This window comes from Globicephala melas, chromosome 11 (assembly GCF_963455315.2).
Source record: "Globicephala melas chromosome 11, mGloMel1.2, whole genome shotgun sequence".
Classification (NCBI taxonomy): domain Eukaryota; kingdom Metazoa; phylum Chordata; class Mammalia; order Artiodactyla; family Delphinidae; genus Globicephala; species Globicephala melas.
Window position 1 is genome coordinate 5918044 of NC_083324.2, and position 26481 is coordinate 5944524.

Here is a 26481-nt window from a genome sequence, read left to right on the forward strand (position 1 = left end):
TAATTTGGTTTCTGGTAAATGCTAAGTATATGCATTCTCAAAGACCGGCAAGTTACCTGGGCTAAATGCCATTTCTGGAAGCTTCACTTCGAAGATGATGCTGTGGGTGACGTCTCTCATCCCCTGCAGAGTGCGGTCCCGGAAGCAGAGGACTTCAACAGACTGGAAACTGCTACTCCTGATGTCGGGCCCAGATTTTTTTATTTTTTATTTTTTTTAAGAAAGGAAAAGAAAGAGCTCACGTAAGAGCTTCGGCAAACCCAGGTGGAGATGATTCAATTCATTGTAATTATGCCTCCCTGACACCCTCGGGGGGTGACCTTAACCTCTGAGAGATTCTGAACATATCCACGCAGGCTTCCTTTGTCCAAGTGTTTAGAGGCTGAGCGCTGAACTGACTATGATTTCTTTTTAGGTGAGTTTTATATAACAATTTCACATTGCACATAAATACTTCTGACAAATGAATCTTAATGCAGAAAAAAATTAAAAAGCTCACAAGATATTAAAAAGAAACTCCAAGACAAGCATGGGCTCCTCTGGTCCCCCTTCGCCCACCTGAACGTACAGTCTACGAGACGGCAGCTCGGGCAGTGGTGAGGAAGCCCACAGCTCTACAGACTCACCACCAGGAGCTTGTCTCATGCCTCCTCCCAGTCAATAACCAGCCCCTTCAAAAGTAACTCCTGCTCCAACTTCGAAGTCCAGACATGGGTTTTGCCTATTTTGACCTTTACATACATGGAACCAGGGAGCACGTATTGTCTCAGGTCCAGCCTCTTTCACTCAATATTATGTTTTTTAAATTCATCCATGTTGATATGTGTATCAGCAGTTCATTCAGATTCACTACAGCATCGCATTCCATTGCAGTGAATATACTATTTATCGTCCATTTCATTGTTCGAGGACATCTGCGTTATTCCCAGTGTTTGGGCATTAAGAATAATGCTGCCATAAACGTTCCTGTATATGTTGTGCTTGCATCTGAGTATGCATTTCTGTGCTTTATATACCCGAGAGGGAAACTGCTGAGCTATAGAGATTTTTAACTTTGGTGGATACTGACAAACAGTTTTCCAGCAGTGTTTGAGGGTTCCAATTCATCCACATCTTTGACTTGGTATTCTCATCTTTTTAAACTCATTCTGGTGAGTATCTCATTATCTGGTGAGTATGCAGTAGTAGTTCATAATGGTATCTTATTATCTTTATTAATGAGTAGTATCTAGTTATACTTTATTTCCTTGATGATTAATGATGTTGAGCATCTTTTCACATGTATATTACCCTCTGTTTTATTTAGTCTAAGGTTGGGAAAAAGGGCAGATGGTAGCAACAGGAAAATCCTATCTGAAGGTGACTCAGATAGCTGAAGGGAGGGCTAGAGAATTTCAGGATGGGGACCTCCAGCTGTTGGCCCTGCCCTACTCTAAAATATCTTTAGGGCTGTATGGTCGGAGTCTGAAGCTCCATAACAGACCTGCTTAGAGGCTCACCACTGATAGAAACTGGATCATGACTGACTTATTGATTTATTATCTGGTTTCTATACCAGCAGTGAAAAAAATCCATTTGGGAAAACAGAAATATAGATATAGTTAGGCACAATGTCAAAAACATATAGACACAGACAGACAGACAGACACACACACACAAACACACACACACACACACACACACGTAAATACCATCTGTGGGCTGCTAGGACCAAAAAATTCCTCAAAGGCCATCCAGGGTACTGGGCTAAGTTACAGGGATCATATACACCAACAGTTATCTGTGAACAGAAAAGACTTTGTGAGTGAGGCAAGTATCGTGTCAGATTCACAACACAAATACTGCTAATCCCTCCTCTTCCCTATTTATGCTCTTTTGCAAAAGCATCAACAATTAGACACTTGGTGAAGGGTTAGAGGGAAGAGAAGAAAGCCAAAGGACCTCACACCAGACAAGAGAACTTCTTGATGGCAGGGGTTGTCAAATTCTTCTCTGCACCCCCTATGCCTCACATTGGGCCTGGAAGAGAGTAGGAACTAGATACATTCTAGTTCCTAGAAGGAACTAGAAAGGAAGGAAGAAAGGAAGGAAGGAAGAAAGAAGGAAGGAAGAAAGACTGAAAGGAGAACCAGGAGGGAGGAAGGGCAGTCAATTGTCAGGGAGGGAGGAAGGGCAGTCAATTGTCAGGGCTCACACGGAGAAAATCCTCGCACAAAGAGACATCATCTGCGAAAACTGCTGATTTTCATGTAATGAGAAGAGACATCATCTGCGAAAACTCCTGATTTTCATGTAATGAGAAAATCAAAGAAGGGTCACTACTATTGTAAATCCATAGTGAGACCAAATTAAAAAGCCGATGGATGCCTTTGACATTGCTAACATATTATTTCCTCTCATTCCTCCCTCCTCCAGCTCCCCCAACCCTGATTTCCAACTGGAAAACTCAACTGAACTTCAAACACCATGTCTTCAGTGAAGACTGCCCCTGGTGGAGGTTGTCACCTGTCCTCTCTGCTTCCATAGCCCTCTGTACGTTATACATAACATCTTTCACTTTTTCTGTCTCCTTCCTCTCAAAAGACAATGAGATCTTGATTTCTAAATACCATTCTCCCGCAAAAGGAATCAGGGCTCCATGGCTACGTGGCTAATTCTAGGGCTGCAGCAAGGAAAATACAAGATGAGCCTGAAGCACCTTCCACAGCAGAAAGTAAGGAAGTGCTCAATAAGCAGAAGGACGGGGGCATGTCAAGTGGGCACCCGAGACACCTGAAGAGCTCTCAATGGCCAAGGCTGGGACAATCTGATCAACAAAATAAATAACGTGGTATTGGATTATAACTGATATAAATGATGAGTCCATACTGATATAAATGGTGAGATAAATAAATACGAAGGCGAAGGGACAAATCCTCCTTACAGAAGATTTCCAAACAACATATGTAGATACCTCCCCCTCCAGGAGTAGAGCTGAATCGTTCTCCTCCTTGAGTGTGGGCTCGACTTAGTGACTCACTCCCAAAGGAAAAAAATAGTAGTTTTGCAGTGGAGAAAGCTGGCAAATTCTACCTTAAACAAGTGATCAAGTTTAACACCATCAGGGATGCCATGTGAGTATCAGGTAGCTTGGATATAATGATGACAAGGGCACTTCACCTTAGTGGTATTCTTTCCAAAAATAACCCCATCTAATATAACCCATCTAATCATAAGTAAACATCACACGAACCCAAATTAAGAGGCATTAGACCAAAATAACTGAACCAGTACTCTTCAAAACTGTCAAGGTCAAGGTCACTAAAAACAACAAAAGTCTGAGGAACTGCTGCAGACCAGAGCTGATGAAGGAGACATGACAAGAGAACGCATCTGGGATTCTCCTGGGTGAGAAGGTGAGAGCATGGTCTAAGAGACATGTTCCTATGAGAAGCAAGAGAGCTCTGAGAATGAGGCCTCTAGCCTAGCGCTCCCTCTGAATGAAAATGCTGTCTCCCTGGATGTCTTCTGGTCCAGCTGGCCACCGCCACCACGTGGGGCACCTTTTTATTTTGTTCCCCTCTATCGACTGTGACAGAGGGCATCTGCCAGGCATACTACATGATTAGGTAATCACTACTTCAACTTCACATTTAAAAAAATTCACCGAAGGCATTTACCTCTCTGTTATCCAGCAGAGAAGAGAAGAGAAGAGAATGGCCTGATGCAGTGAAAAAAGCACTGGCTGGAGCACCAGCGGGCATGCGTTCTAATCCTGCAGCTAACTGATTTTAAGACCTTGGGGAAGGTCTTCCCTCACCTGTAAAGTGAAGCAGTAAAATAATTTTATCCCAAAGGATTCCTTCTAGCTCCAGAATTATAGAGCTTTATAGACCATTAAAGAGAAAAAAAATCCTGTATAGCTTACAAAACAACACAGTCTCTATTAAGGCTCAATCTTACCAGGTGTCTAAAGGCTCTTCAAGTTTTATTTGGGAAGAACCCAGATAGTATGAATCCAGGAAATGCCATTCATATAGAGACACTGAGTTTCAGTTTTCAAGTATGACTCCATAAACCGAGGCTCTTATCAAATGTCCTGCCACTTACTCGAATTTGACCTTCAGCAATTTACTTCACCTCTCTATGCCTTAATTTTCTCATCTAGAGGGTAACTCTCACCTGCACTTAGCACAGAGACTGGGAGCAAGATAAGCGCTCAACAAATGGTAACTGTAACAACAATATAAATAAACTCTATTGTGGTAGATTCACTCACGTCTTTGTTCAGTTCAGTCTATCACCCTTACACAGTTACCTACCTTCAGTTTCAGGGTTATCTTTTCTTAACCAGCAGAGAAAAAGGAGGCTAAGTTCTAGTTTATCAAATATTCTCTGGCTCTAGGTTTTACCATCTGCAATTGTAGAGTTGGGACAAAGTGATGTTTAAATTATGTAAATTAGAATGTTACCTTAGATACAAGTGGATGCCTAATTTCAAAGAATGAGCATATTTCTGACACTAAATACAAAGGCAATGAGGCAGGAAGGTAATAAGAAAAAGAAATCTTTTTCGAGAAGACCAGGAATAAATTTCTTAGAGCAACCTGACCTAAAATGAGCTACAGAGAAGGAATGAACCACTGAAGAGAAATTTATCACTTACTGGTAAAGGGAGGTCAGCTTGAAAATGCCTTAAAGTAACTCTCCTACCCACATGAGGCATGCATGAGTATGCATCCGGACTGGAAAATGAAAGAATCCATTTGACACTAGGCTGAATACCATTTAATTTTCCTTTGATGATTCAAAAGTGACTCCAAAATCTTCAAGTGCTTTAGGAACCAAATCCGGAACCTCAATCATTGTAGGAATTAGTCCACACAAGGCTGGGTAAGCCAGTTTAACTATATGGGTAAACAGATTTTTTAAATGGCAGTCAGAAATAACCATTGGCTAGGAGATCTGGATTCTAGAACTGGCTTTGCCACAAATTCATTGTGTGAACTTGGGCAAATCTCTTCCTTTTACAATACATCAGCAGAAAGAAACAAAATGTCATTGCAAAAAAAGCTTTGTTTAGAAGGTTTATGAAATAAACACTCTTTTCTCCTTGGCTGAGGGCATACAATTCATTGAAGTTGTTCAGTAATGATCTGGCTGCAATCCACCCAGCGATTTGCTGAAAAAGTACAAAATGAGAAAGAAAAGAGGGCAAAATTGTCAACTCGAGTGTGTGGAGAAATTTCCACATTGATGCAAAAAAACATGCTTATCTGACAAATGGCTGTCTACTACCCAAACACTCAGTATAATGGGAAATGCACAAGGGAGATTATGTGTCTTAAAAGCATAGGGGAAAAGTTCAGATATCTAACGCACGGCGATGTCCCAGATGGCTGCCATGATGCCGAGATCACTAAGAGAAGAAAGAGCCCCGCTAACAGCAGGCCAGTTATTGCTCCTTTGTTATTTATTGCTCTTGTCCAAAGATTTTACAGCCCTAGAATGAAAGGCTAATGTTGTCAAAATTACAAAACATTTCCCAAACATTTAATCTTCAATAATTGCTCCGGGGCTTCCCTGGTGGCGCAGTGGTTGAGAATCTGCCTGCTAATGCAGGGGACACGGGTTCAAGCCCTGGTCTGGGAGGATCCCACATGCCGCGGAGCAACTAGGCCTGTGAGACACAACTACTGAGCCCGCACATCTGGAGCCTGTGCTCCGCAACAAGAGAGGCCGCGATAGTGAGAGGCCTGTGCACCGTGATGAAGAGTGGCCCCCGCTCGCCGCAACTAGAGAAACCCCTCGCACAGAAACGAAGACCCAACACAGCAAAAATAAATTAATTAATTAATAAACTCCTACCCCCAACGTCTGCTTTAAAAAAAAAAATAATAATAATTGCTCTGAAGAAAGAAGTAAAACTCAATCAAGCAAGCTTTCCTTGAGGATTGGCAATGGGATAGTGACAGGGGCTGTTTCAGCGTAACCACCAGAACTGCTGCAACAGTGCGGTGGCCCCGTGACTCATAGTGGAGTCATTTCTTTGAGGGAAAGCAGAGCTTAAACAAGGCCCATTTTCAGCCAATCGAATGTGTGGCAATGTACAGAACGTGCAATGCAGCAGGAGAAAAAGTCGGCAGCTTGTGGCCACAGTTACTGCAAGCAGTGGTGCTGGAGGGGCCCCAAGGCTTGGGAGAGCCGACTGGTCCAATCTCTCCCCAACTCCGCAGCCTGTGACTTCACACTGGGAGCCCGAAATGGGCCACAGTGGGAGAGGTGAGGTCACGGAAGTAAGCAGACACTACAAAATCAGGGTACCCCCATCGCCAAGAGCCCGCTGTCAAACATTTACCAGCACACGACCGATTACAAACCTTAAAATGTTCAAACTCTTAACCCAGTAATTCCACATCTGAAATTTTTCCTAAGGAAATAAATAATTCAAAATATAAGGGGAGGGGAGTATGGGATTTCATGCGCAAAGAAGCTCCTAAAAGTGAAGAATTATGAGAAACCTAAATGTCAAAAACTTGGTAAATACATTATCATACAAATTTATTAAAAAGGATGTTAATGTTGAGTTTCATATTATGCTAAAATACTAAAATAAAACAGAATATAGTAGAATCTTACCCTTTAGAAAAATGCACATAAGATTAGAAGGAAATACACAAAATGTTTACTTAAAAAAATTCCAAAAACTTAATGGAAGAGCTTTGTGAGATTTTAAAAACAGAAAGATACAGCTGGACATAAAAATAATGAATGGAACCACACCAAGTGCAGCTCATTTACCTGCCAGTATTCTCGAAGTGGGCACACAGCACCGTCCAGACTCTATGTGATGAGCTATTCGTGACTCCTAAATCACTCAACTGGGTCTCAACTAGCATATTTCAAAAGACAGAACAGGATAGAAAACAGAGTGCATAGCCCCTAGCAAAGTATTATTTTGTGAAAGTTTTGCTTCAGTTTTCTATGCGTCTGTAATACATCTAAAGACACACATAAATATGATTACTGAATCATAATGTAACAGGTATTTTTAACTACAAGTAACAGTCAAAGGACTTTGGCATTAAGCGATCCCCTAGCGATCACCTTTAACAACCGTTAAGTCATCCAAGAAACGAGAAGAAACCAACCAAAGATGCACTTGCTACTCAGCTTTACTTAAAGAAAGCATCATTAGTGAACTGGTCAAACCTTCCTGGATGCTCCGAGGCCCTCTGAAAATTTCCAGAAGGGCTTCTCCTGCAGGCAGGCCATGCCTCATTTCTCCAGGTTTCTGTTAAAACCAAAAAGGCAAGAAAGTGTGCCTCTCTTTGGTAAAGGCAAAGTTGGCTGCATGACTCAGGACCCCAAAATTCCATCTATATAGAATAGCGGGAGATGGAGGTCAGTCCACAGAAAATCATTTTCCTTTGAAAATGAAAAGTGACAAATGTATTCTAAGCAAATACAATGAGAAATATTATAACATGTGAGTAAAACCTAACAAATCCTGTTTATATCCATCATCTCTTAATTCTCACAACCATCTTATGAGGAAGAGGGGGAGGAAACTGAGACTCAGAGGTCACAGCCCACGAGGTCGCAGGTGGACCCAACATCTGCCCTTCCTACGCTGTCATGTCGTGCTGTGAGCTACTGAGAAAAACGTGGATGCTCTTTTTCCCACTGTGGGAAGCATTCTGACTATAGGAGGTAAGATAACTCACATGTGAAGGGGCCGCCATTCCCCAGCCTCATTTCCATTCTCCTCACCTATAAAATAAGGACAATACTACTCACTCTGCAGGGTGTTGGAAGGATTACTGATACCACATGTGAGTGACCAGCTCTGTGCTGGACACACAGTCAGAACTCAGAACGTGGTAACAGCAGCCGCTGCTGACTGAGTGGACAGTGCGCCTTCTTCAGGGACAGGCACCCGCTCCCTCCCAGCGAGCTGGGGCTCCGGACCTGAACAGGCAGTACCTCCAGATGCAAAGGTCCCAGCTCTGGCTGGGAACAGAGATGGGCCACCCACCTCCAGATCTCAGCAATCCCACAGCCTTCTCTCCCCACCAGGGCAGGCTAACTCCTGTCCTTCCCTTCAGGTTTCTCTAAGTCAGGGACCCAGAGAGGATCCAGGAATGCGTTTCAGTGTTCTGTGGATCCCCTGACGTTAGCTATTAGATGCTTATTTTTTGGTGGGCAAGGATGATTGCTTCCACCAAATTCTCAGAGGTTATACGTTTGACCATCATCCCTTCCTCAAATTAAGAATTACTGCTCTAAATTACCCACAGCAGATCACACACCTCCCCCATACGCTGTCTCCTGTCAGACCACCAAGCACGTCTACGACTCATGCTACATATTGACTTTAGGTGCATAGACAATTTGGAAACGCCTTCATAAGCAACACAGCCTGAATCAGAAGACCATATGAAACAGAACACTTATAATGAGCCCTATTAGGAGTAACCTACCGCTTGCGGAAGGCCTCCTATGTAAGGGGCACTGACCCAGGTATTTCACATATGTGAGCTCCAACCCTCACAACTCATACACTCACGCCCTCAGTCCCCCTTTGTATTTACACACCAGACATGATACCATGGGCTGTAGATGCAATGGTGAAAAATCAGACAGGATACCTGCCCTCATGGAGCTTACGCTGACATGGGAGAAGAAGATCAAAGGCCACTCAAGAAAATGTACAAATACCATTGTGCTAAATATTACAAAGAGGAGCCACACAGCACTATGAGAACCCATCATGGGCAGCATAAACCTCTTTACAGTGGTCAGGGAGGGAGTCCCCAAGGAATCATGAGTAAGTTTCAATCTGAAGAAAGAGTGAACACTTCACTGGGCAAAGGGGAGGTGTGGAGGTGGGGAGAGAAGAGGCAGAAGAGAAAGGAGACAGGAGTTCTGGGCAAAAGGCACGTGCAAAAGCCCTGCAGCAGGAGGGCACCCAGCACCTCTGAGGGGAGCACAGAAGGACTTGGGGCTGGATCCACACAGGGGCCAGGCCACGCAGAGTCCTGTACGCCACGGGAAGGAATGAGGTGTCTATTCTTAGAGCACGGGAGAGAAGGCATTGCTATGCTTCATTCTGAGAGTGACACGATCAGATTTGCTTTTCAGAGGACTGCCTGGGGTGATATGGGGATGGACTGGGGGGAGGCCTAAGCAGCACAAGGAGCCCCATTAGAAGGAACTGCAGGAAAGCAGACAAAAGACCATGAAGCTCAGATCGGGGTGGTGGCAGAAGAAACGCAAAGGCGGCAGACCGACAGAAGTTTAGGACACGAAATCTATGGGACACGGAGGTGGTAAAAACGGAGAGGTGTCTAGCAAGCTGCCCAGATTTCTGGCTCTCGGGACTGGACGGATGACGGTGTCATCAAGACAGCGATGCCCAGAAGAGGGCCAGACTTGGGCGAAGATCATGAATTCAGCTTGGAGATACTGAATTCGAGGAGCTGGAGAAGGCAGCAGGGGGCTGGATACTGCAGTCTGGGGGTCCAGAGGAGGTTCAGGCTGGAGAATGTGGTCACTAGGGTCGTGGGCACCAGACTCCCCCAGAAGAGAAAACAAACTGAAAAGAGAGAAACCTGGAGGGATTCCAACAGTTCTCCAGCTTTCCGTGAGGACAGCAGGGCTCACAGAGGAACAGTGGCTTCTCGGGAGTCAAAGTCCTGGTAAGAGGAGGCAGGAAATAATATATGAAGCCAGAGCACAACTGCAGGGGCTCACACTGAAAACAATGCCTATTTGTGGAAGAACAGGATAAAAAATCTCAAAGAAACTTCATGACTCAAGGAACACGAAAGAGCAACTGGAATTATGTGAAAGCAAATGAACAAGATCCATGCCATAAAGGCCGGAGTGACCTCAAGTGAAGTGATACGTAGGTTTCACAGAAATCATTTCTTCAGTGCTCTGCTCAAGTCCACAAGTGATCCTGCCTGTCCACAAGGAACTCTCTCCTCTCTACATGCACACATCACGTGCCCATTAAGTGTCTGGCATTACACTAAATGCAGAGGATGTGCTGTGGGGTATAACACGGTCTCTGTGCTAACACTGCTCACGGGCTGGTCGGTGATACGGGCAAGGCAGACAAGCAGCAAACCAAGATTACACGCGAGCCCAGTCACTGCCAGGAGAGAGGCTGCTACCAGGACACAGAGGAGGGATACCAAACAGTACAAGGAATCCGCCAGCGCTTCCCAGGGGTGATGAATCGGAAAGGGGGTGGGGTGAGGCATTAGCCAGGTGCAGGAAGGACAACGGACAGGCGTGACTGAAGGTGGGAAGATGGGGGGAAGATGGGGGGATTAGGGGCGTCTGGAGGTCACAGTTGCAGCCACAGCATAGGATGCATCTTGGGGAGCATCAGAAGGTAAGGCTAGAGGGATAGGCAGGCGCCAGGTTTGAGGAGGCATTGAATGCTAATATTTCTAACTTTATCTTGAAGTCAACAGGAACCACAGAAGGGTTTTAAGTAGAAGAGTGACACAATGCAATTTCTGTGTTAGAAAATGCGTTTGGGCAGCAGTGTGGGGAATGGATGGGACATTCAGGACCACAGAAGGGAGGTCTGCCAGGAGGCCGTGAAACTCCTAAGAGCCCACCAATCTGCACAGCTTCTGGTGATCCTGTCTACAAGACTGGGCACAGATGCACAGATAAACAACCAAAAGTATCATCCGTATTATTTCGTTGGCACTTCTCTTCCGTGACTTGAGTTTCTAGTTAACTTTCCACAAGTCAATGTCTCATCTCCCCCTAGAAGGCAAGAACAGGTATAATCATATTTCATAATTTCTGGCTCATAGGAGGTGCTCGGTATATGCGCTGAGCCATGCCAGGCTTTCCTGAGATCAACCTTAGCCAAGCGAAGGATCTGTGTCTGTGTTGGCCAGTGGCTGGCCTCCAGGTCGGGGCCCTGGCGAACACGCCAAGACCGCTTCAACGGAGACTCCAGAGAGTCGTCCAGTCGTTAAAAACTGGCTGCTGCTGATAGGGCTTCCCTGGTGGCGCAGTGGTTGAGAGTCCGCCTGCCGATGCAGGGGACACGGGTTCATGCACCGGTCCGGGAGGATCCCACGTGCCGCGGAGCGGCTGGGCCCGTGAGCCATGGCTGCTGAGCCTGCGCATCCAGAGCCTGTGCTCCGCAACGGGAGAGGCCACAACAGTGAGAGGCCCGCGTACCGCAAAAACAACAACAACAACAACAAAAAAAAACTGGCTGCTGCTGAGAAAGAAAGAAAGTAAGCACCTGCTATTATGCTGGCATTTTATCCACATCATCACGTTTCTCCTTCAGCAGCCGCGTAGGAGGTAGGATTAGCACCACAGAACAGGTAGACCCAGGTGAAGAAAGGGTGTGCAAAATCACCAAGCTCACGGAGCTACTAGGTGGCAATGCTGGGTATCAAAGCCAGGCTTATTTGATTCCAAATGTCAAGCAGGGACCGCCTCTCCCCCAGTGACATGAGAATGGAATGGAAGAAAGTGCAAAGGCTTTGGAATGAGACAATTCGGCCGTGTGACTCTGAGTCTCATTTTGTCAAACAGAAAATGCAGATACTGAGAATACCTATTTCACCAAGTTATTAGGTGATCCAGTACATGAAAGCCCCTTTTAAACTGTCACGTGCTCTGCAAACTGTTATTTCAGTAGAGCTGCCCTCTGGGGAGGACCACGCATTCACCACACACAACGTGAAATCCAGCTGCTTTGACACCCAGGCCGTTTCGCCCCGCCTGCCGTCACAACACGGCCTCGCCTTCGACTGGGCTTCAAATCATCAATGGTTGGTCTCGCGGCTACTAATTTAGCTACTGTTCCGTGAACATGCCTGGGGTGGTGGTGGGGGGGAGAATTTTAATAAAAATCCAGTCCTCAGTCATCAATTTAAATAGGGCTCCCTCTGAAAAACAAAACGCTAATGTGTTTGAGAAAAAAAGTGTACTTACAAAAAGGTATCTGAAGTTCAGGCTAAGAGTCAGGGCGCCAGGGAGAGGCCTGTCTCTTCTCAGCTCTGATACATCTACACAGCGACTGAAATTCTCCCACTTAATTTCAAAACTGCATAATACTCATCACGAATTTTTTTATTTTTAACTTTCAGTGTCTGATACAGCTAAGACACCTTACTATGTATCTCATCACGTCGAAAACACACAGTACTCTTTCCCTCATTCAAAAGAATTGTATTCAGGGCCTGGGACAAGGGCTGGCCACCACGCTGACACGGATACGTCAGACTTGGTCCTTGCCCTCTGAGAGCCTACAGCCTAACAGCACAAAAGGCACTGTATGCAAGCGAGTGAGTGGAGCAGGCAAGGGGGAGGTCGGGGGGCAAGGGCAGTGAGGTCAGAGGGGACAGGTCACACCTGCCACACCATGAGAAGGCCTCACCGTGGAGGCAGGGTTTCAGCAAGGGAGAGAGTTTCTTAGAATCCACACAGGCAGGACCTCTTTCAGGAAGATGATAACAACACGAGGACAAAGAGAGATGGAGGAAAAGTTCTAGGTGTATTTGCTCAGGGGGCATGTCTGGTGGAAAACAGCGAATCTTAGCTGGAGCAATGGTTTGTGAGGAAAACAGTGGAAGATGAGGCAGGCAAGGTGGTTTGGAGGCAGAAGGAAGACACCGTGGACTCTTGATCCGTGAACGACACAGGGAACGTGAGGGGTCTGAGGGAGATCCTTCCCACGGGGAAGCAAGAGACTCTCACTGTCCAGCAGTGAGAGGACCGGGACCTGAACTAGCATGGTAGCTCTGGCAATAAATGAAAATATAGATACAAAATGTATCAGGAAGAAAAACAGAAATAACTTTACCACTAAGAGGAAGCGAGGAATCCAAAATTACTCTGAGGTGTCACAGAGCTAAGAAAATCTGGCGGAGGAGCTGATCTGGGAACTGCAGGGGTGGAAGAGGGTAAAGATAAAGAAATGTTCTGAAACGTTCTTTGCAGGGCTTAAGAAACCTAAACGAGTACAAATTTTGCAGTGGTCTATCATAACATGAACATCAGATTTTCTTAATGGATAATAAAATGATACTCAAAGTTTCTCTGACCTTGGTCCTCTGACCTTGGAAGAAATCACTGTAGTGTTTAAGCAAGGAAACCAGCACCATGGTCTCATCATACTTGATTAAGAAGTAAGGCAGTGCTGGGACTCCTTCTGTTTGACAAAGATCATCATATGCTCGTTCAAGGGCTTGAATCTGAAAACAGGAAACACTGAGTTATTCTCTAGACAATTACACATCTAGTTCTGAGCTAAAAATTAACATAAAATAAAAGGTATTACTTTCAAGCCAGAAGACTGTAAATGACTGATCACACTTTTGCAGCAAACAAACGTAAGAGTGCCCCAAATCGTACCACCTCACTTTTATATGATGCTTTCCACGTGCATGGTGAAGTGTCTCAGACAGGGGCACAAAGGGACATTGTATGGGACAGCAGGATGGCTCCCGGTTCCCTAAGTTGTCACCACAAAGGTTTAGAGAGGTAGCCGAACGTCATCTCTCCTGTGACAGCCAAGCATGAATCTACCACAGATGAATTTTTCCTTGACCCTTTCTATAATTTTTAACAGCTTTATTGACACATGCTTACTTCACTTACAATACAACTGACTCATTCACAGTGCACAATTCAATGTTGTTTTTAGCATGTTCACAGGAATTTGCAACCATCACCCCAATAACTTGAGAACATTTTTGTCCCCATTAAAAGAAACCTCAACCCATCACCAGTCAATCCCTAGGAATACTCTTTTACTCCCACTTACATTTCTCCTTAGAAAATTAATTCCACAAAACCATAACCTTTGACTTGTCTTAGTAACTGAGCTTACTATTATTTTTAATTAATAAGGGCTGCTCCCTGGCTTCGGAATTCAGGGTTTCAGCGAATGTCGCGCTTCATGAATTCAAGTCACCTTGCCACTCAATCTTTGCCTCAACAACAATCAGAATTTGGGGGGTGAGGGTCTGTGTTCTACCAACCTGATTATTTTCATTGCTCTTCTGGAAACCATCTCTAATGACCTTATTATCTTTCTTCAACTGCAAAGACTAGCTCTGCATGTACTGTTCTTAATGTAGAAGCTCTGCAACTTGGCGCAAAGGAAGGAGATCTTCTATTTGGTTTCAAAGACTCTCTCCCCAAAGTATATTGCCTCATGATCCCCACACTGAGAGTGGAGACCACACTTTGGCAAATTCCTGCAGTCTTTCAAAATGTTTCTGTAATGCCTCCCTACTGCTTTTAGCATTTCAACCAATGTTGCTGAGAACCTGGAGGAGCGCTGCTCACTCTTCAAAATGCGCTTACAGACACTGTGCAGGTAAGTCTGCTTCCAGTACCAGCTTTGGAGGATTCCACAGGAACCACCTCTTCAGCCAGACGAGTGCCAGCGTGTCTTTAGAATGAGCTAGATAAACTATTCATGCACGTTAAACCCAGTTTTACCCGCATTTTATTTGTTGATACCTGTGCTGGTGAGAACCTTTGATCCAAGCCCACTGGCCCCCGAATGAGGGGTATACTCTCTGGAAGGCAGAGAGCGGGGGAGCAAAACCAATAGTAGAAGTGGTACTTCTTTAGATCCTAGAAGAAGCAATATAATGTATCAGAACAGCGCCAATGGTTAAACTGAAATGCACCTATTAATTTAACTTCCCAGTAGCTACGTAAGACAGAAAACTTTAACGCACGCAAGATACAACCAGCTTGTCAGAAATTCTCATCTCCAGCAGAACTCATGATAGGATATGGAAACTCTGTGTTCATCCAAAATATTCCCACACACCACACACTAATATATCATGATAGACATAATATATTTTATAGGCCACTTGCTAACAGGAAGTATTCAGTAAGTAATTGACATTGTCGGCATCATTGTTTAATACACAAAATCACCCTGGGAGGTAACCGTTATTGTCCCATTTTATAGACAGGAAACTGAAGCTTACAGAGGGCTGAAAAAGCTTGAACAAAACTAAGATACTAAGTGGCAGAGAGGAGAGCAGAATTCTACTTCCAATACTTAGGCTCCTGTCCACGGTTCCACACATACACCATCTGTGGAGGTACGACCTCCAAACAGTTACCACTCTTTTCACAACTGAATGAACTAAGCATGCTATTAAAGTTATTACAATGTTCTATTCCTAACTATATATGCCTTAGATAATATAATGCCGTTTTCAGAAACGCCATGTTGGTGAAATTCAAGTCAACGACTAAGCACTTGCTGTGTACAAGGCAAAATGTTAGACACTCTGACAATAAGAAGATGAATAAAACCCAGTCCAGCCCTCGGGCAGCTCAGTCTCTGCAGGGAGCAGAGATAAAGTAAGTACATGATCAGCTGTATGAGTCACAGGAGAGCTTCCACAAGCTAAGGAGCATCGATGATATAAGAGGTCACATCTTCAGGGGTGTATGTGGCTGCCCCCGACCAGGGGAGGTGATGAAGGGGCAGTGACCTGTGAGGCTGTTCTAGATGCCATTCCCACTCAGGTCAAACGCTCTCGCCTCTGAATTCCTACACCAGGTGTGGCCTGAGTCACTCACATGGGAGGACTCCACGGTTATGTGGGTATCTGACAGCTTCCCCGCCAGTCCGTTACCACTGACCACTATGCAGTTTATTTGGCTACTTAATATTTCCTCTCGAATCTTGCTAAGAATAAAGAGGGGATGGCTGGTTGAAGACTTTTCATTGAGATATAATTCACGTACCATGAAAGGCGCCACGTTAAAGCGTACGAGTGGTTTTCTACTACAGTGACAAGGTTGTATCACTATCCCCACCAATTTCAGAACATATTCATCACCCCAAAAAGAAACCCCAACAGCAGAAGCTCCCCATTGGTTTATTAGTTAGAAATACCATTCATAGAAAACTCTTCATTCACCTCACTCTCATCCCCCGGAAACTCCTAGTCTGTTTTCTGTCTCTATGGATTTGCCTGTTCTGGGCTTTTCTAGTAAATGGAGTCATACTAGATGACTTTTTAAATATAAACTTACACATAAACGTGTGTCCAGATGAAAAAGTCTAGTAATTATAGTTTCCACAGTCTTTAATTCTGCCCACTAATTGGTCAACTAAAAACAAATTCCCTTTAACAACAGCAAAGCAAACTGAAATTTTAATAAAGTGTCTGTACCTTTGAGTCCTAAAAAGAGTAGAAAGGAAAGCAGAAAACACCTCCAGAGATTATTCTCTCTTCTTTGTATTTAAATGATTTGTCATAATTGATCTTTAGTAAAAGGTTAAACAATTCAAGATGAAGGACTTCACAGTTTCTAAGAAGCTTCATCAAGTCATCTTCAGAAGTCAAAAGGCTTGAAATTTCTTAGAATTATTTGGGGATACAAAGGATCTGGATTACATTAAACATAAAGCCCTTTGTGTCTGATGATTTTTTAAGACAGAGACTTTTAATTTTTTTAAAGTCAGGCTAAGAATGCTCAGTAGAAAGGGCAACAGGGCCAATGCACATAATGACTCTGGGAAATGCCTTAAAACTTTAAGTGGGAGCTAAGACTATTTTCTCAGTTAAATGCAAATTGTCAATTAGATTATACTAACTAGAATTCTTGGTACAGAAAATGTATTGATGTTAAAGTAAGAAAACCAAAGTCTTTAATTAGCACTGCTTATATTTATCCTAGTACTGAGCTTACAAAATTACTCAAATCTACAAATTACTAATGCCAAATTGGGCCTAGTAATCCCCTGAAGAATTTGAACCTTTTTCTATCTCGCCACTATCACACAGAAAGCATTTTAACTTGTTGGAAAATGTGCTCCTTGTAGATGGCCCCCCGGGGTATCACTTCCAGTGTGGACCCTGTCTCTCTCTCCTTTGCCTTGGGCGGTACATCAGAGAGGCAGCATGAGTTAGAAATGGAGGACTAGTTCGTGGGGGACGAAGAAGGCAAGACCTATAACTGGCAAACGAAAAAAGGAAGAAAAATGTAGGGAAGAGGGTTAATATCCAAAACGGATGAACCTGGGGTGAAACAGCCAACACACTTAATACGTGTCAACATCAGTACGTTTACATGCCCACCCCAAAAAATGTATTATAAAGAAATAAAGAGGAAAAGAAAATCAGCGTGGCCGACGTTGTTCACTGTAACATTTTTTTATAATAGTGAAGACTGACAACAACCTAGACATACCCGAGTCTAAAGAACATACACTTGACAGAATATTATATTGTCAACATAATTATAAAGGATAAATTAGTTTTATATGTAGATATATGGATACACACATGTATGCATATATGTGTATATACACACACACGTGTGCATGTGTGCATGTAGCTGGTACTTCTACAATCGGCCCTTACCTTCCTCCCACTTTCCCCATCACCACAACCAGATCCTTTCCCTGCTTCCCTAGGCAGCAGATATTACCCGAATGTGATTTTTTTCTCCTCTTCAAGGCTACCCTTAAGGTTCACTTTAATTAGGTTTCACTTGCAAAAAATATTTTTCTTTCTTAAAAAGACACAGTTGTGTGGACAAGCTATGTAGGGTGATCCCCTCTCATCTAGAAGCCACCTGGGGATGGCTAAGATCCCTGAGTCGTTACCTGTTCCTCGAGTCGATGGACCCAGCAACTGAGCTCTGCAGCGCTGAACTTAACAAAGACATTAGCAATGATGAACTGTGGTCTGGAACCCGACTCTGTCACATCCTAAATGATGAGAGTCAGGCAACAACCACCAGTACAATCAGTAAGAATGAATTAATTTTGCATCAGTGGTAAGGGCCAGCACCATCTGGCCACTAACAGAGCATTTCTTTAACAGCCATGACTTGACTAACACAAGGGAAAAGCTTCAGGGAGAAGAGAGCAGACTGACCCACTGGCGCACTGGGCTTGGCCAGGGCAGTCTGCAGTCTAGATGCAGCCGAGTCCGTGGACTTACCGCAAATGTCAAGAGGAGGAACTTGTTGAGGAGGACAGGGTTGTCAAGAGCAGCCCCCGATCTGATGGATTCCCAGATCTGCCAGAAGAAGGAAAAGCATCAAAGCAGGTGCCAGGGCCTCCTCCCTCCCAGACACACGTGGAGCTGCCCAGCAGCAAGTCCTTCCTGCCCGCAGGCCCAGCACCACTCATCATGGGCAGTGATGTGCGTCACCACTCACTCTGCCCCCTTCACACTGCCTCTCCCCCAGCCCCACTCCCTGCAGACTGAGGAAAGTCAGAGAACCCAGAAGCCTCCTCTCAGTGGGGCTCAGCATCAGAGGAGGCAACCAGCCTGTTTACGGCTTCGTTACTTCCTTCAACAAATATTTACTTATTCTCAACTACAGAGCAAGCACATCGGGGCTACAGAAATAGGAGACACAGTCCCAACCCTCAAGAAGCTAACAGGCTGTGAGAGAGCCAGGCGTCAATGTCTGTACACCACTAGGCAGCAGGTGCCCTCACAGGAGGGGGGACAGTTCCTGGGAGGAGCCCTGACCTCAGCTAAGGACACGGGAGGGAAAGGAGCCAGGGAGGTGCTCCGGAGGCAGTGATCTGAACTATGTACAGGGATTTCTTAAAAGTCTTATTTGGGATTATCTTTCCCTGAAGAAGAAAAAAAATCAAGAGTATGGATACTCAGCACGGACTGTGACTGGAAGCAGAAGCTGGTCCTGGTCAGCGGCTGCTGATTGCAAGATGTTTTAGTAGTGAAGACTAGTTGCTAAACTTTGTGTCACTAAGCAAGACAAACAGTTGTGTCAATAAGAGCCATTGCCCACATGTGAGTGGAAGAGGGAAACAAGGAAAGAGAAGTTCCTGCTATTGAAATAATAACCTTGGAGGAGCTGGACCACAGGAGAGGAGGCCCCGCTTCTGAAAAACCAGGGTGGGGCAGGAACTGCTGGGGGTTGCGGGAAGCTGAGCCTCGGATGAGGGATGAGGATAGGATTCCTGTGGGGAGCAACGTGCTTTTTTCGATGATGGCCTAAGACCTGACCCACCTCTTTGGAGTCGGCCTTTGACATGTGCAGCCAAAGCAGGAGCCCAGGAGCAGTCGAGCCGCAGGCCAAGTCAATCAACCATGGTCACCCATCCCAGGGGACGGGAAGGACTCCCTCCTCAGGCCAAAGGCAGGAGACTTCCCTCTCTGACCACGACCCTCACATAAATCAGACTCTTTTCTAAGACTAGTGTGAAGACCATCGACTAAGTGGTGTTAGAGGGGCTGGGATAAACTGCCCCTCATGTATTCCTCACACTAACTCAGACGTGAAGAAGTAAAAGAAAGACATTCCAGGCAGAGAGAACATCATGTCCCAAGGAGAGAGGAGAGAACACAAAGTGGTGAAGGAAGGAATTCTAAGTGATTTGCTATGACTGGATCAAAGACAGCGAGGGCAAGAGTGACAGGACAGAAAGGCCACAGGGCCACAGAGGCCAGGCCACAGGGAGCCTTTAAATGAGACGGAGCCATGTAGGTTCAGCCCTGAGGACCCTGGAGAGACTGCATGATCAGTTATGACAGCATTGCAGTGCTCAGAACCAGAAAGCCTCTTCAAGGGGCGTGAAGAACAGAGAACCCAAATGCATTCAGACACAGGAACAGAGCTCACAGAGAGAGGTCAAGCTGCTTCAAAATGCTAACTAGAGATCAGCAGCAGAGCCTTCACACCCTGCCCTGCACTGACCTTCCAGCCTATCCCCAGGCGAGAGCCTCGCTGCCTCCCCCCTGACCTTCCCGTCAACGCAGAAGCCCAGTTACGCTTGAACACTGGCTATATACTAGCTTCTATAACAGACTCATGCACCTCAGGATCAGAGGCATCATGCCTGTGGGACCATGGAAAATATGACAGGTACCTTATGTTTCCCAGCTAACCTCGTTTGCTGCTTGTTCCAGAAGTAGCTTCTTATCTGCAGCCTTGAAAGCCTCAAGTGTGTTGGTGTTATACAGCGTTCCAACCGCTGGGCAGCAGTGGGCTGGTGTGGGAGCATTCCTGGATACAGAGAAACATGTTAACAGGCACAGCTGGGACTCAGAGAGCCAGGGACTGACAAACAAACCAGACTACAATGGGAGACAAGGACAGTGCTCTGCAGGGCAAAGAGAAGACTGATTCATATTTCTTTGGAAAAAGATGAATATCGGGCTTCCCTGGTGGCACAGTGGTTGAGAATCCGCCTGCCGATGCAGGGTACACGGGTTCGTGCCCCGGTCCGGGAGGATCCCACATGCAACGGAGCGGCTGGGCCTGTGAGCCATGGCCGCTGAGCCTGCGCGTCCGGAGCCTGTGCTCCACAACGGGAGAGACCACGACAGTGAGAGGCCCGCGTACCGCAAAAAAGAAAAAGATGAGTATCATTGCTTAAGAGGTAAAAACAGGCACTATACCCCCCCCCCAAAGCCTCTATATTTCCCTTCCCCTAATCCCTCGGCATGCTCTTCTTCCACTGCCCCCAAATATAAGCTATTTTCCCATTTTAAAAAATTCTTTCCCATCTCTCACCTGAAAGCGAAACATGATTTATGGAGCTTCCTCTGTGCCAAGAACTATACAAGGTTTCAGTTCTCACAAGAGTTTGTTCTCTGACTTCAGGTTTAAGTAACTTGCTTAAGGTCACATAATAGGCAGAGCTGGGGCCTCAAATCAGAACTGGTTGACTCTAAGGTACTGTGTTGCCCACTCCCCACTCAAGCACTCCCAGGCGTCAACGCCCTGCTGCAAACCCTCCTCTTCCAGGAAGCCATCCATCCTGCCTTTCTCTGGTAACGAGCATAATTTATTTTAGAGTGTTTTCAAGACTAACATTCACACACCCACCCTGAGGACAGTAAGCTCCTTGAGGGCAGGGGCACGCCTCCCTCCTCTGCTTATCCCATGCCCTCTCCTGCCACAAACAGGCTGTGCATGGAGCTGCTACAGGGCATGGCCCCATGCGCATCGGAGCCAAACAATGTGATGAGACACGCTGCACCTGGGCCACCTGTGTGGCCATGTTGTGCCACATGTGTGTCACATTCTGCACTGTCACCGAAGGCTTCAGAGTAATCAAGGTCAGGGGAGGAGAAGGATGAGATGATACTGAACACAAACTCAGATGGGGAAAAAGCTGGTCTCATCTCTAAAATGATTAACTTGTGTTTCAGAGGTTACAGATGCTAAATGAAAACAGTGCTCATTTCATTAGTAGTTGAATACTGTGGTCACAACTACTGCAGAGAGGATGCATTTTTACTGATTACACTGATGGTAGCTGTATGGTTTAAAAGACCCAGCGTTTCTTCCTTTGGAGTCTGAGTAAAATTGGTTTGGGAGGTGGGGAGTGCTGCAAGGAGAGAGCTAAACCTAGAACAGGTGTGGAGGGGTGCAACAGGTGTGGAGGTTCCACCAAATGCTAGGTCCTGGGAGAGAAGTAACTTCCAAAGGCCAGAGCCTTCCTTCGGGAGCTGACGAGTCAGCGGATCACAGGCTGTTTGTCACCACTCTACCCCAATAGAAGAATATTCTTCATCCAGGTGAGATAAGGACATCAAGGATAGTCTTGAGGAGAAAAAGAAATCACAAAGGGACAAGATTAAGCCTAGAGGGAAAAAGAAGGAAGCAGAGCAGGTGGTAAACTAGGCCTTCCACATTCAGACGTGGCTTTATGAAATGACTGCTGAAACAGAGGGAAGGATGCTCTGATTGAATCTGGTTCCCTCCCTCCTAGAGTCCAGATGTCCCGGGTGTGCGAATCCAGGCCAAAGCCTTGCTCTGAGAGCAGAGGAAACTAAAGCACAAGAATGCAAGCAGCTGCCAGGATGGCGACACTCCTAGGACATGAGTCCTCGTGCGAGTTAATTACCGAGAACAAGCTCAGTTTCAAAGGAGAAGCATTTTTCATGACTAAAGTTCCACCAGGGGAGGCGGCCAAGGGAAAGAATTTAAGAAGCGATAATGGGAGGGAAAGCCATTCTAGCAGTTTCTCCAGGTTCAAGTTCCACTCGTTCTACAAAGAGGTGGTTCAGATAAGGACTGGAAAGAGTTCTAGACTTGGAAACTAGAGAATTCAGTCCCAATCCTGATCCTGGATATTTATGAGTTCAGTTTCCTAGGATTCCATTTCTATGGAATATCCAGAGCAGCCAATCCATAAAGCCAGAAAGTAGATTCATGGTTGCCTAGCGCTCAGGAAAGGGAGGAGGGAGGGATGGAGAGCGACTGCTAAGGGGTACAGGGCTCCTCTTTGGGGTGATGAAAATGTTCTGGAATTAAGACAGTGGTGGTGGTTGCACAACCTCATGAATATACGAAGAAGTGCCGAATTGTCCATTTTAAAAGGGTTAATTTTATGGTGTGTGAAGTGTATCTCAATAAAGTGATTTTAAAAAACCAGAATTAGAAATCTTCCCCAGCTCTTAAAGCCAACAGTGAACTCTCAAAAATGTACACACTAACTAGGTAAAGAATGGATCCCACGAAGGCCTAAAGCCTGGGCCTGCCTGGGGATGTTCCCTCTGGACATCTGGCCTTCATGTCTCTCAGTCTCACGGTGATAACTCAGGAAAGTACCGTGGCTGTTCTGGAATCTCCTGGACAAAGGCAGGCATGCGGCCAGAGCCTCCAGGACAGACAGGCAGTGGGGGTGGCCGGGATGGAATAGATTCCCCCAAAAGAAGCACAGAGGTCGCTTTTCACACCCGGAGAAAGCTTTGCTACGTGTGTACAGCTTCACATGCCCGTGGGGAGCTTTGGGAACCTAAGTCACACTCGGTCTGGGGGCACGACTGCGTTACTTACTGCTTTCTGTAACAGTGTCTGAGTTTCTGTCCGTCACATCTTGCAACAGAGTCCATTGGTGCCTTTCCACCAACCACACCACATCCCGTTTGGACAGCCAGGGCCTCAGACTGCTTGTGCAACTGACACTAGCAACTACCTGAGCAACCAGTACACGTCAGACCTGAGTTAGGTGCTAGCGAGACAGCGGAGAATAAGGGAGCCTGTGCCCTGCACAGATGATTTCGCATCTGAGTCTTAGTTGCTCAGCTACTACTTAAGTTCTTTGAGGGCAGGCGTTATGCCTTCTATTTCTCGTATTAAGTCCAACTTGAGGCTTAGAAAAGAAAAATCTTTCCTATGACTACATAGATAAATGTTCCTCAAAGGAATGGACTTTTTTTTCTTTTTACCAGCTTCAAATTTGTATAGAGATTGTCCACCAAAATCTATTTTCCTTTCCTTCAACAGAAATAATTCTCTGATGCTTGTAGCTCAGCACCATGTCTCCCAGTCTTCCCTGCGAGAAAGGTGAGGCCTCGAGCTCTCCCTGATGGAATCTGAGGGGGGTGATGCACAGCCCCACCCAACGAGGGCCTTTAAGAGAGTGGGTGTGTCTCTTCTGATTTTCACTCTGGTTCTCCTCCACCTCTATCTATTGCTACCAGAAGGTGACAATTCAGTTTTCAACAGCACACAAAGGCAAGCCCTCCAGGACGATGGAGCCGTAAGAGGGAAGAAGACTGGATCCCCACCCTGGACTATTAAGGGGGTAAGAAAGAGACTTCCTCTGTGTTTGGGCCATTACGTGTTGGGGTCTGGTTCATCAGTATGCCCTACCCTGAGACAGCACCCTCCAGTGCAAGACGGCTGGTGCCTGATAAAATACTACTTGACTGATAACTCACTTAAAACAATGTAGAGAACGGGATCCTGTGCTGCTAACTACTGGCAGAGATCCATCAGGCTTCCAGGGTCTCAGAGTAAGAGAGATTTATCTGGTCCTGTGCAAAGCTGAGGTACACTTGGTATCTATTAAAGAGTACTAGGACTGTTAGCCCTTCGACTGTATCTTATTCTTCTCTGTATGTCCAGGGCCCATCACAGTCTATTATCAAGACACAGAGGAGGCAATCAATAAGTATTTCTGAAATGACTATTAACTCTCCACGTTTATTCCAGCACTGCATTCACTGTAATGCCCATACCTGTCTTCTACCTCCAGCCAGAGCTCCTCTAGAGTTCCCCATTTCTTAAGCCTTTTTATTCCTAACACCTACACATCCTGCATAAAAGGAGCGTTCGGTGTTGGATGAATAAGTTCATAAAGATTTTCCCTACAAACCCATGCAGATGTTCAGCAATAAAAGCAAAGAAAGAACAATAATAATGAAAATAATTTGGATACAAAAACCTCGTTTCTCCTGAGGAGCCCCAAGTGTCTTTATTAAACTTCCTAACTGTCTTGGTCTGCCTGAGAGGCTGTTAACACGACACCACAGACTGGGTGGCTACTAAACATTAGATATTTATCCCTCACAGTTCTGGAAGCTGAAAGTCCAAGATCAAGGGGTCTGCACAGTCAGGTTCTGGTGAAGATCCTCTTCCTGTTGCAGACTGCCTGCTTCCAGTTATGGCCTTGCAGGGTGGAGGGGGAGAGCTAGCTCTCCGGGGCCTCTGTTAGAAAGACACTAATCCCATTCACAAGAGCCCTGCCCTCATGCCCGCACCACCTCCCAAAGCCCCACTCCCTTAGACGATAACCCTGGGCACTGGCTTTCCAACATATGCATTTTTTTTTTTTTTTTTTTTTTGCGGTACGCGGGCCTCACTGCTGTGGCCTCTCCCGTTGCGGAGCACAGGCTCCAGACGCGCAGGCTCAGCGGCCATGGCTCACGGGCCCAGCCGCTCCGCGGCACGTGGGATCTTCCCGGACCGGGGCACGAACCCGTGTACCCTGAATCAGCAGGTGGACTCTCAACCACTGCGCCACCAGGGAAGCCCACCATATGCATTTTTGAAGAACACAAACATTCGAATCACAGCACCAACCATCCTAAGAAAAGGGGACCCAGAAAATCACAAACTTTTAAAACTGGAAGGAATATTAGAAGCTGGGAGCTACAGATGAGGAAACTGAAGCTGAGAAAATGAAAAGGACTTATTCCAGGTAACACAGTTAATCAGCTGCAGATACCAGGCCTTCAAGCTTCCAATCCAGGGCTCCTATGTCTTATTCTTGCTCATCTCCCCCAGTACCTACCACGGAGCCTCACACGAGCATTCAAAAGCCAAATCACAAATTATGACCAGGAAAACAGAGCAATTTGTGTGAAAGCCATAGCTGCAGGATCACAGATTTTCTTACCTCCTTCAACTAAAATTTCTGGATTGCTAAAGTTTAAGATGCTTCGACTTTGAAACAAGATCAAACCTAACTTCTGTGACCTGCATTTTTCTATAATTAATTGTGCCAAAGAATAAAATTATTGAAACTCAGAAAATAACAACTTTCAGTCTAGTATCAGAATAGACGGGAGCGAGGGCAGCTTGCAATAAACGCTGGACTCTCCAGATTAATGTAGCAGACTACACTGCTGCTATTCCCCCTCTACCAGCTCCAGATAATTCAAGGCTGTACAATGAATATATTTTCCTCATTATCTGGTAATTGCTCCAAAAGTCAGTCAGTCTTTCCCAACACAGGAGACAGATAACTAAGATTTAATTTGTTTTCAGAAGCAATCACAAGGATTTTTTATGGAGCAAGAAAGCTCTGAAGGGAACAAGAAACATCAACACATACCTTTTAAAGATATAAAGGCTAACATCATTTTCCATTCATGTTGCACAATTCAATTTCACAATTTGATTGTGATAGAGGAATAAAATGTATTGACTTTTGAAGAGATTTTTATTTTCTAATTCTAGGGAGACTTTATTTGAGATGCCCTAACCTTTGACTACTGCCATGTTCAGGCAGTCCTTAGCAAACACCTCTTCACTTTCCCCAGACTCCCTACCCTGATACAGCTGACACATGCACGAGCAGGAAAAAGCTGCCCTCCCTCCCTGAAGCCTTTGACCCTTCAACTCTCAGTTATCCTAAAGCCTCTCAGCATGGTTTCTGCTCCACCCTTTTGTGCAGAATTTACTTTCTCAAACAACCCAATCAACAATTCCAGCAACCCTAGCACTGAACTCTGATGCTTCTGCTTCTGATGCTGTTGACCCTCCCTTCCCTTCCTGAAGACACCTTCTCTGGTTCTACTTCTCTGACAAGTCCCATCTCTTTGGTGAGTTCTGTGTCCCCTTGCCCACCCTAATCAGGTCCATTCACTATTCCAGCCCTTCACTCTTCTTACACTATAGTCTCTTCCCCTCTTACAGCCTCAGGACTTCTACGTGGATGACCCTCCCTCCTGGATGCCAGTGCTCCCTGGACATTTCTACTGGACGCTGTCACCTCAAACTCAACATGTTCTAAAACAAACTTACCTCCTGCCCAAACGGTATCTCCCTCCTGGCTTCTCAGTTTCTACAGAAGACAGCAAAATGCCCCCAGCTACTCAGACTGCAACTTCAGAAATACAGTTTATTTCTCTCTTACCCTTGCTTCCTAAATTTAGCCACATGTAACCTTGGGCAAGTCATTTTACCTTTGAACCCATGGTTTCCTCATCTGTAAAAGAGAGAAGAACCACACCT

At 45.5% G+C, this 26481-nt stretch overlaps 1 protein-coding gene and 1 long non-coding RNA gene across 12 annotated transcripts in view; one reads left to right on the forward strand and one right to left on the reverse strand.

Moving 5' to 3' along the window:
* Positions 1 to 26481, reverse strand: part of ATG7 (autophagy related 7) — a 328672-nt gene that overhangs the window by 196070 nt on the left and 106121 nt on the right. For 8 of the 11 annotated variants that reach the window (XM_070046584.1, XM_060307162.2, XM_060307161.2 and 5 more), the window contains exons 4-9: positions 19893 to 20010; positions 17970 to 18047; positions 14503 to 14619; positions 13077 to 13226; positions 1692 to 1780; positions 57 to 178 (exon numbers count right to left, since the gene is read on the reverse strand). In XM_070046584.1, the coding sequence (XP_069902685.1) occupies positions 57 to 178; positions 1692 to 1780; positions 13077 to 13226; positions 14503 to 14619; positions 17970 to 18047; positions 19893 to 20010 (674 nt within the window). Of the gene's footprint in view, positions 1 to 56; positions 179 to 1691; positions 1781 to 13076; positions 13227 to 14502; positions 14620 to 17969; positions 18048 to 19873; positions 20011 to 26481 lie in introns of all 11 variants that reach the window. The other 3 variants (XM_060307167.2, XM_070046585.1, XM_070046586.1) reach the window with 3 other exon arrangements.
* On the forward strand, positions 23470 to 26294 carry LOC138842889 (uncharacterized). Its single transcript, XR_011377853.1, has 3 exons — positions 23470 to 23545; positions 25922 to 26069; positions 26164 to 26294. It is a non-coding gene; the product is annotated as an uncharacterized lncRNA (long non-coding RNA).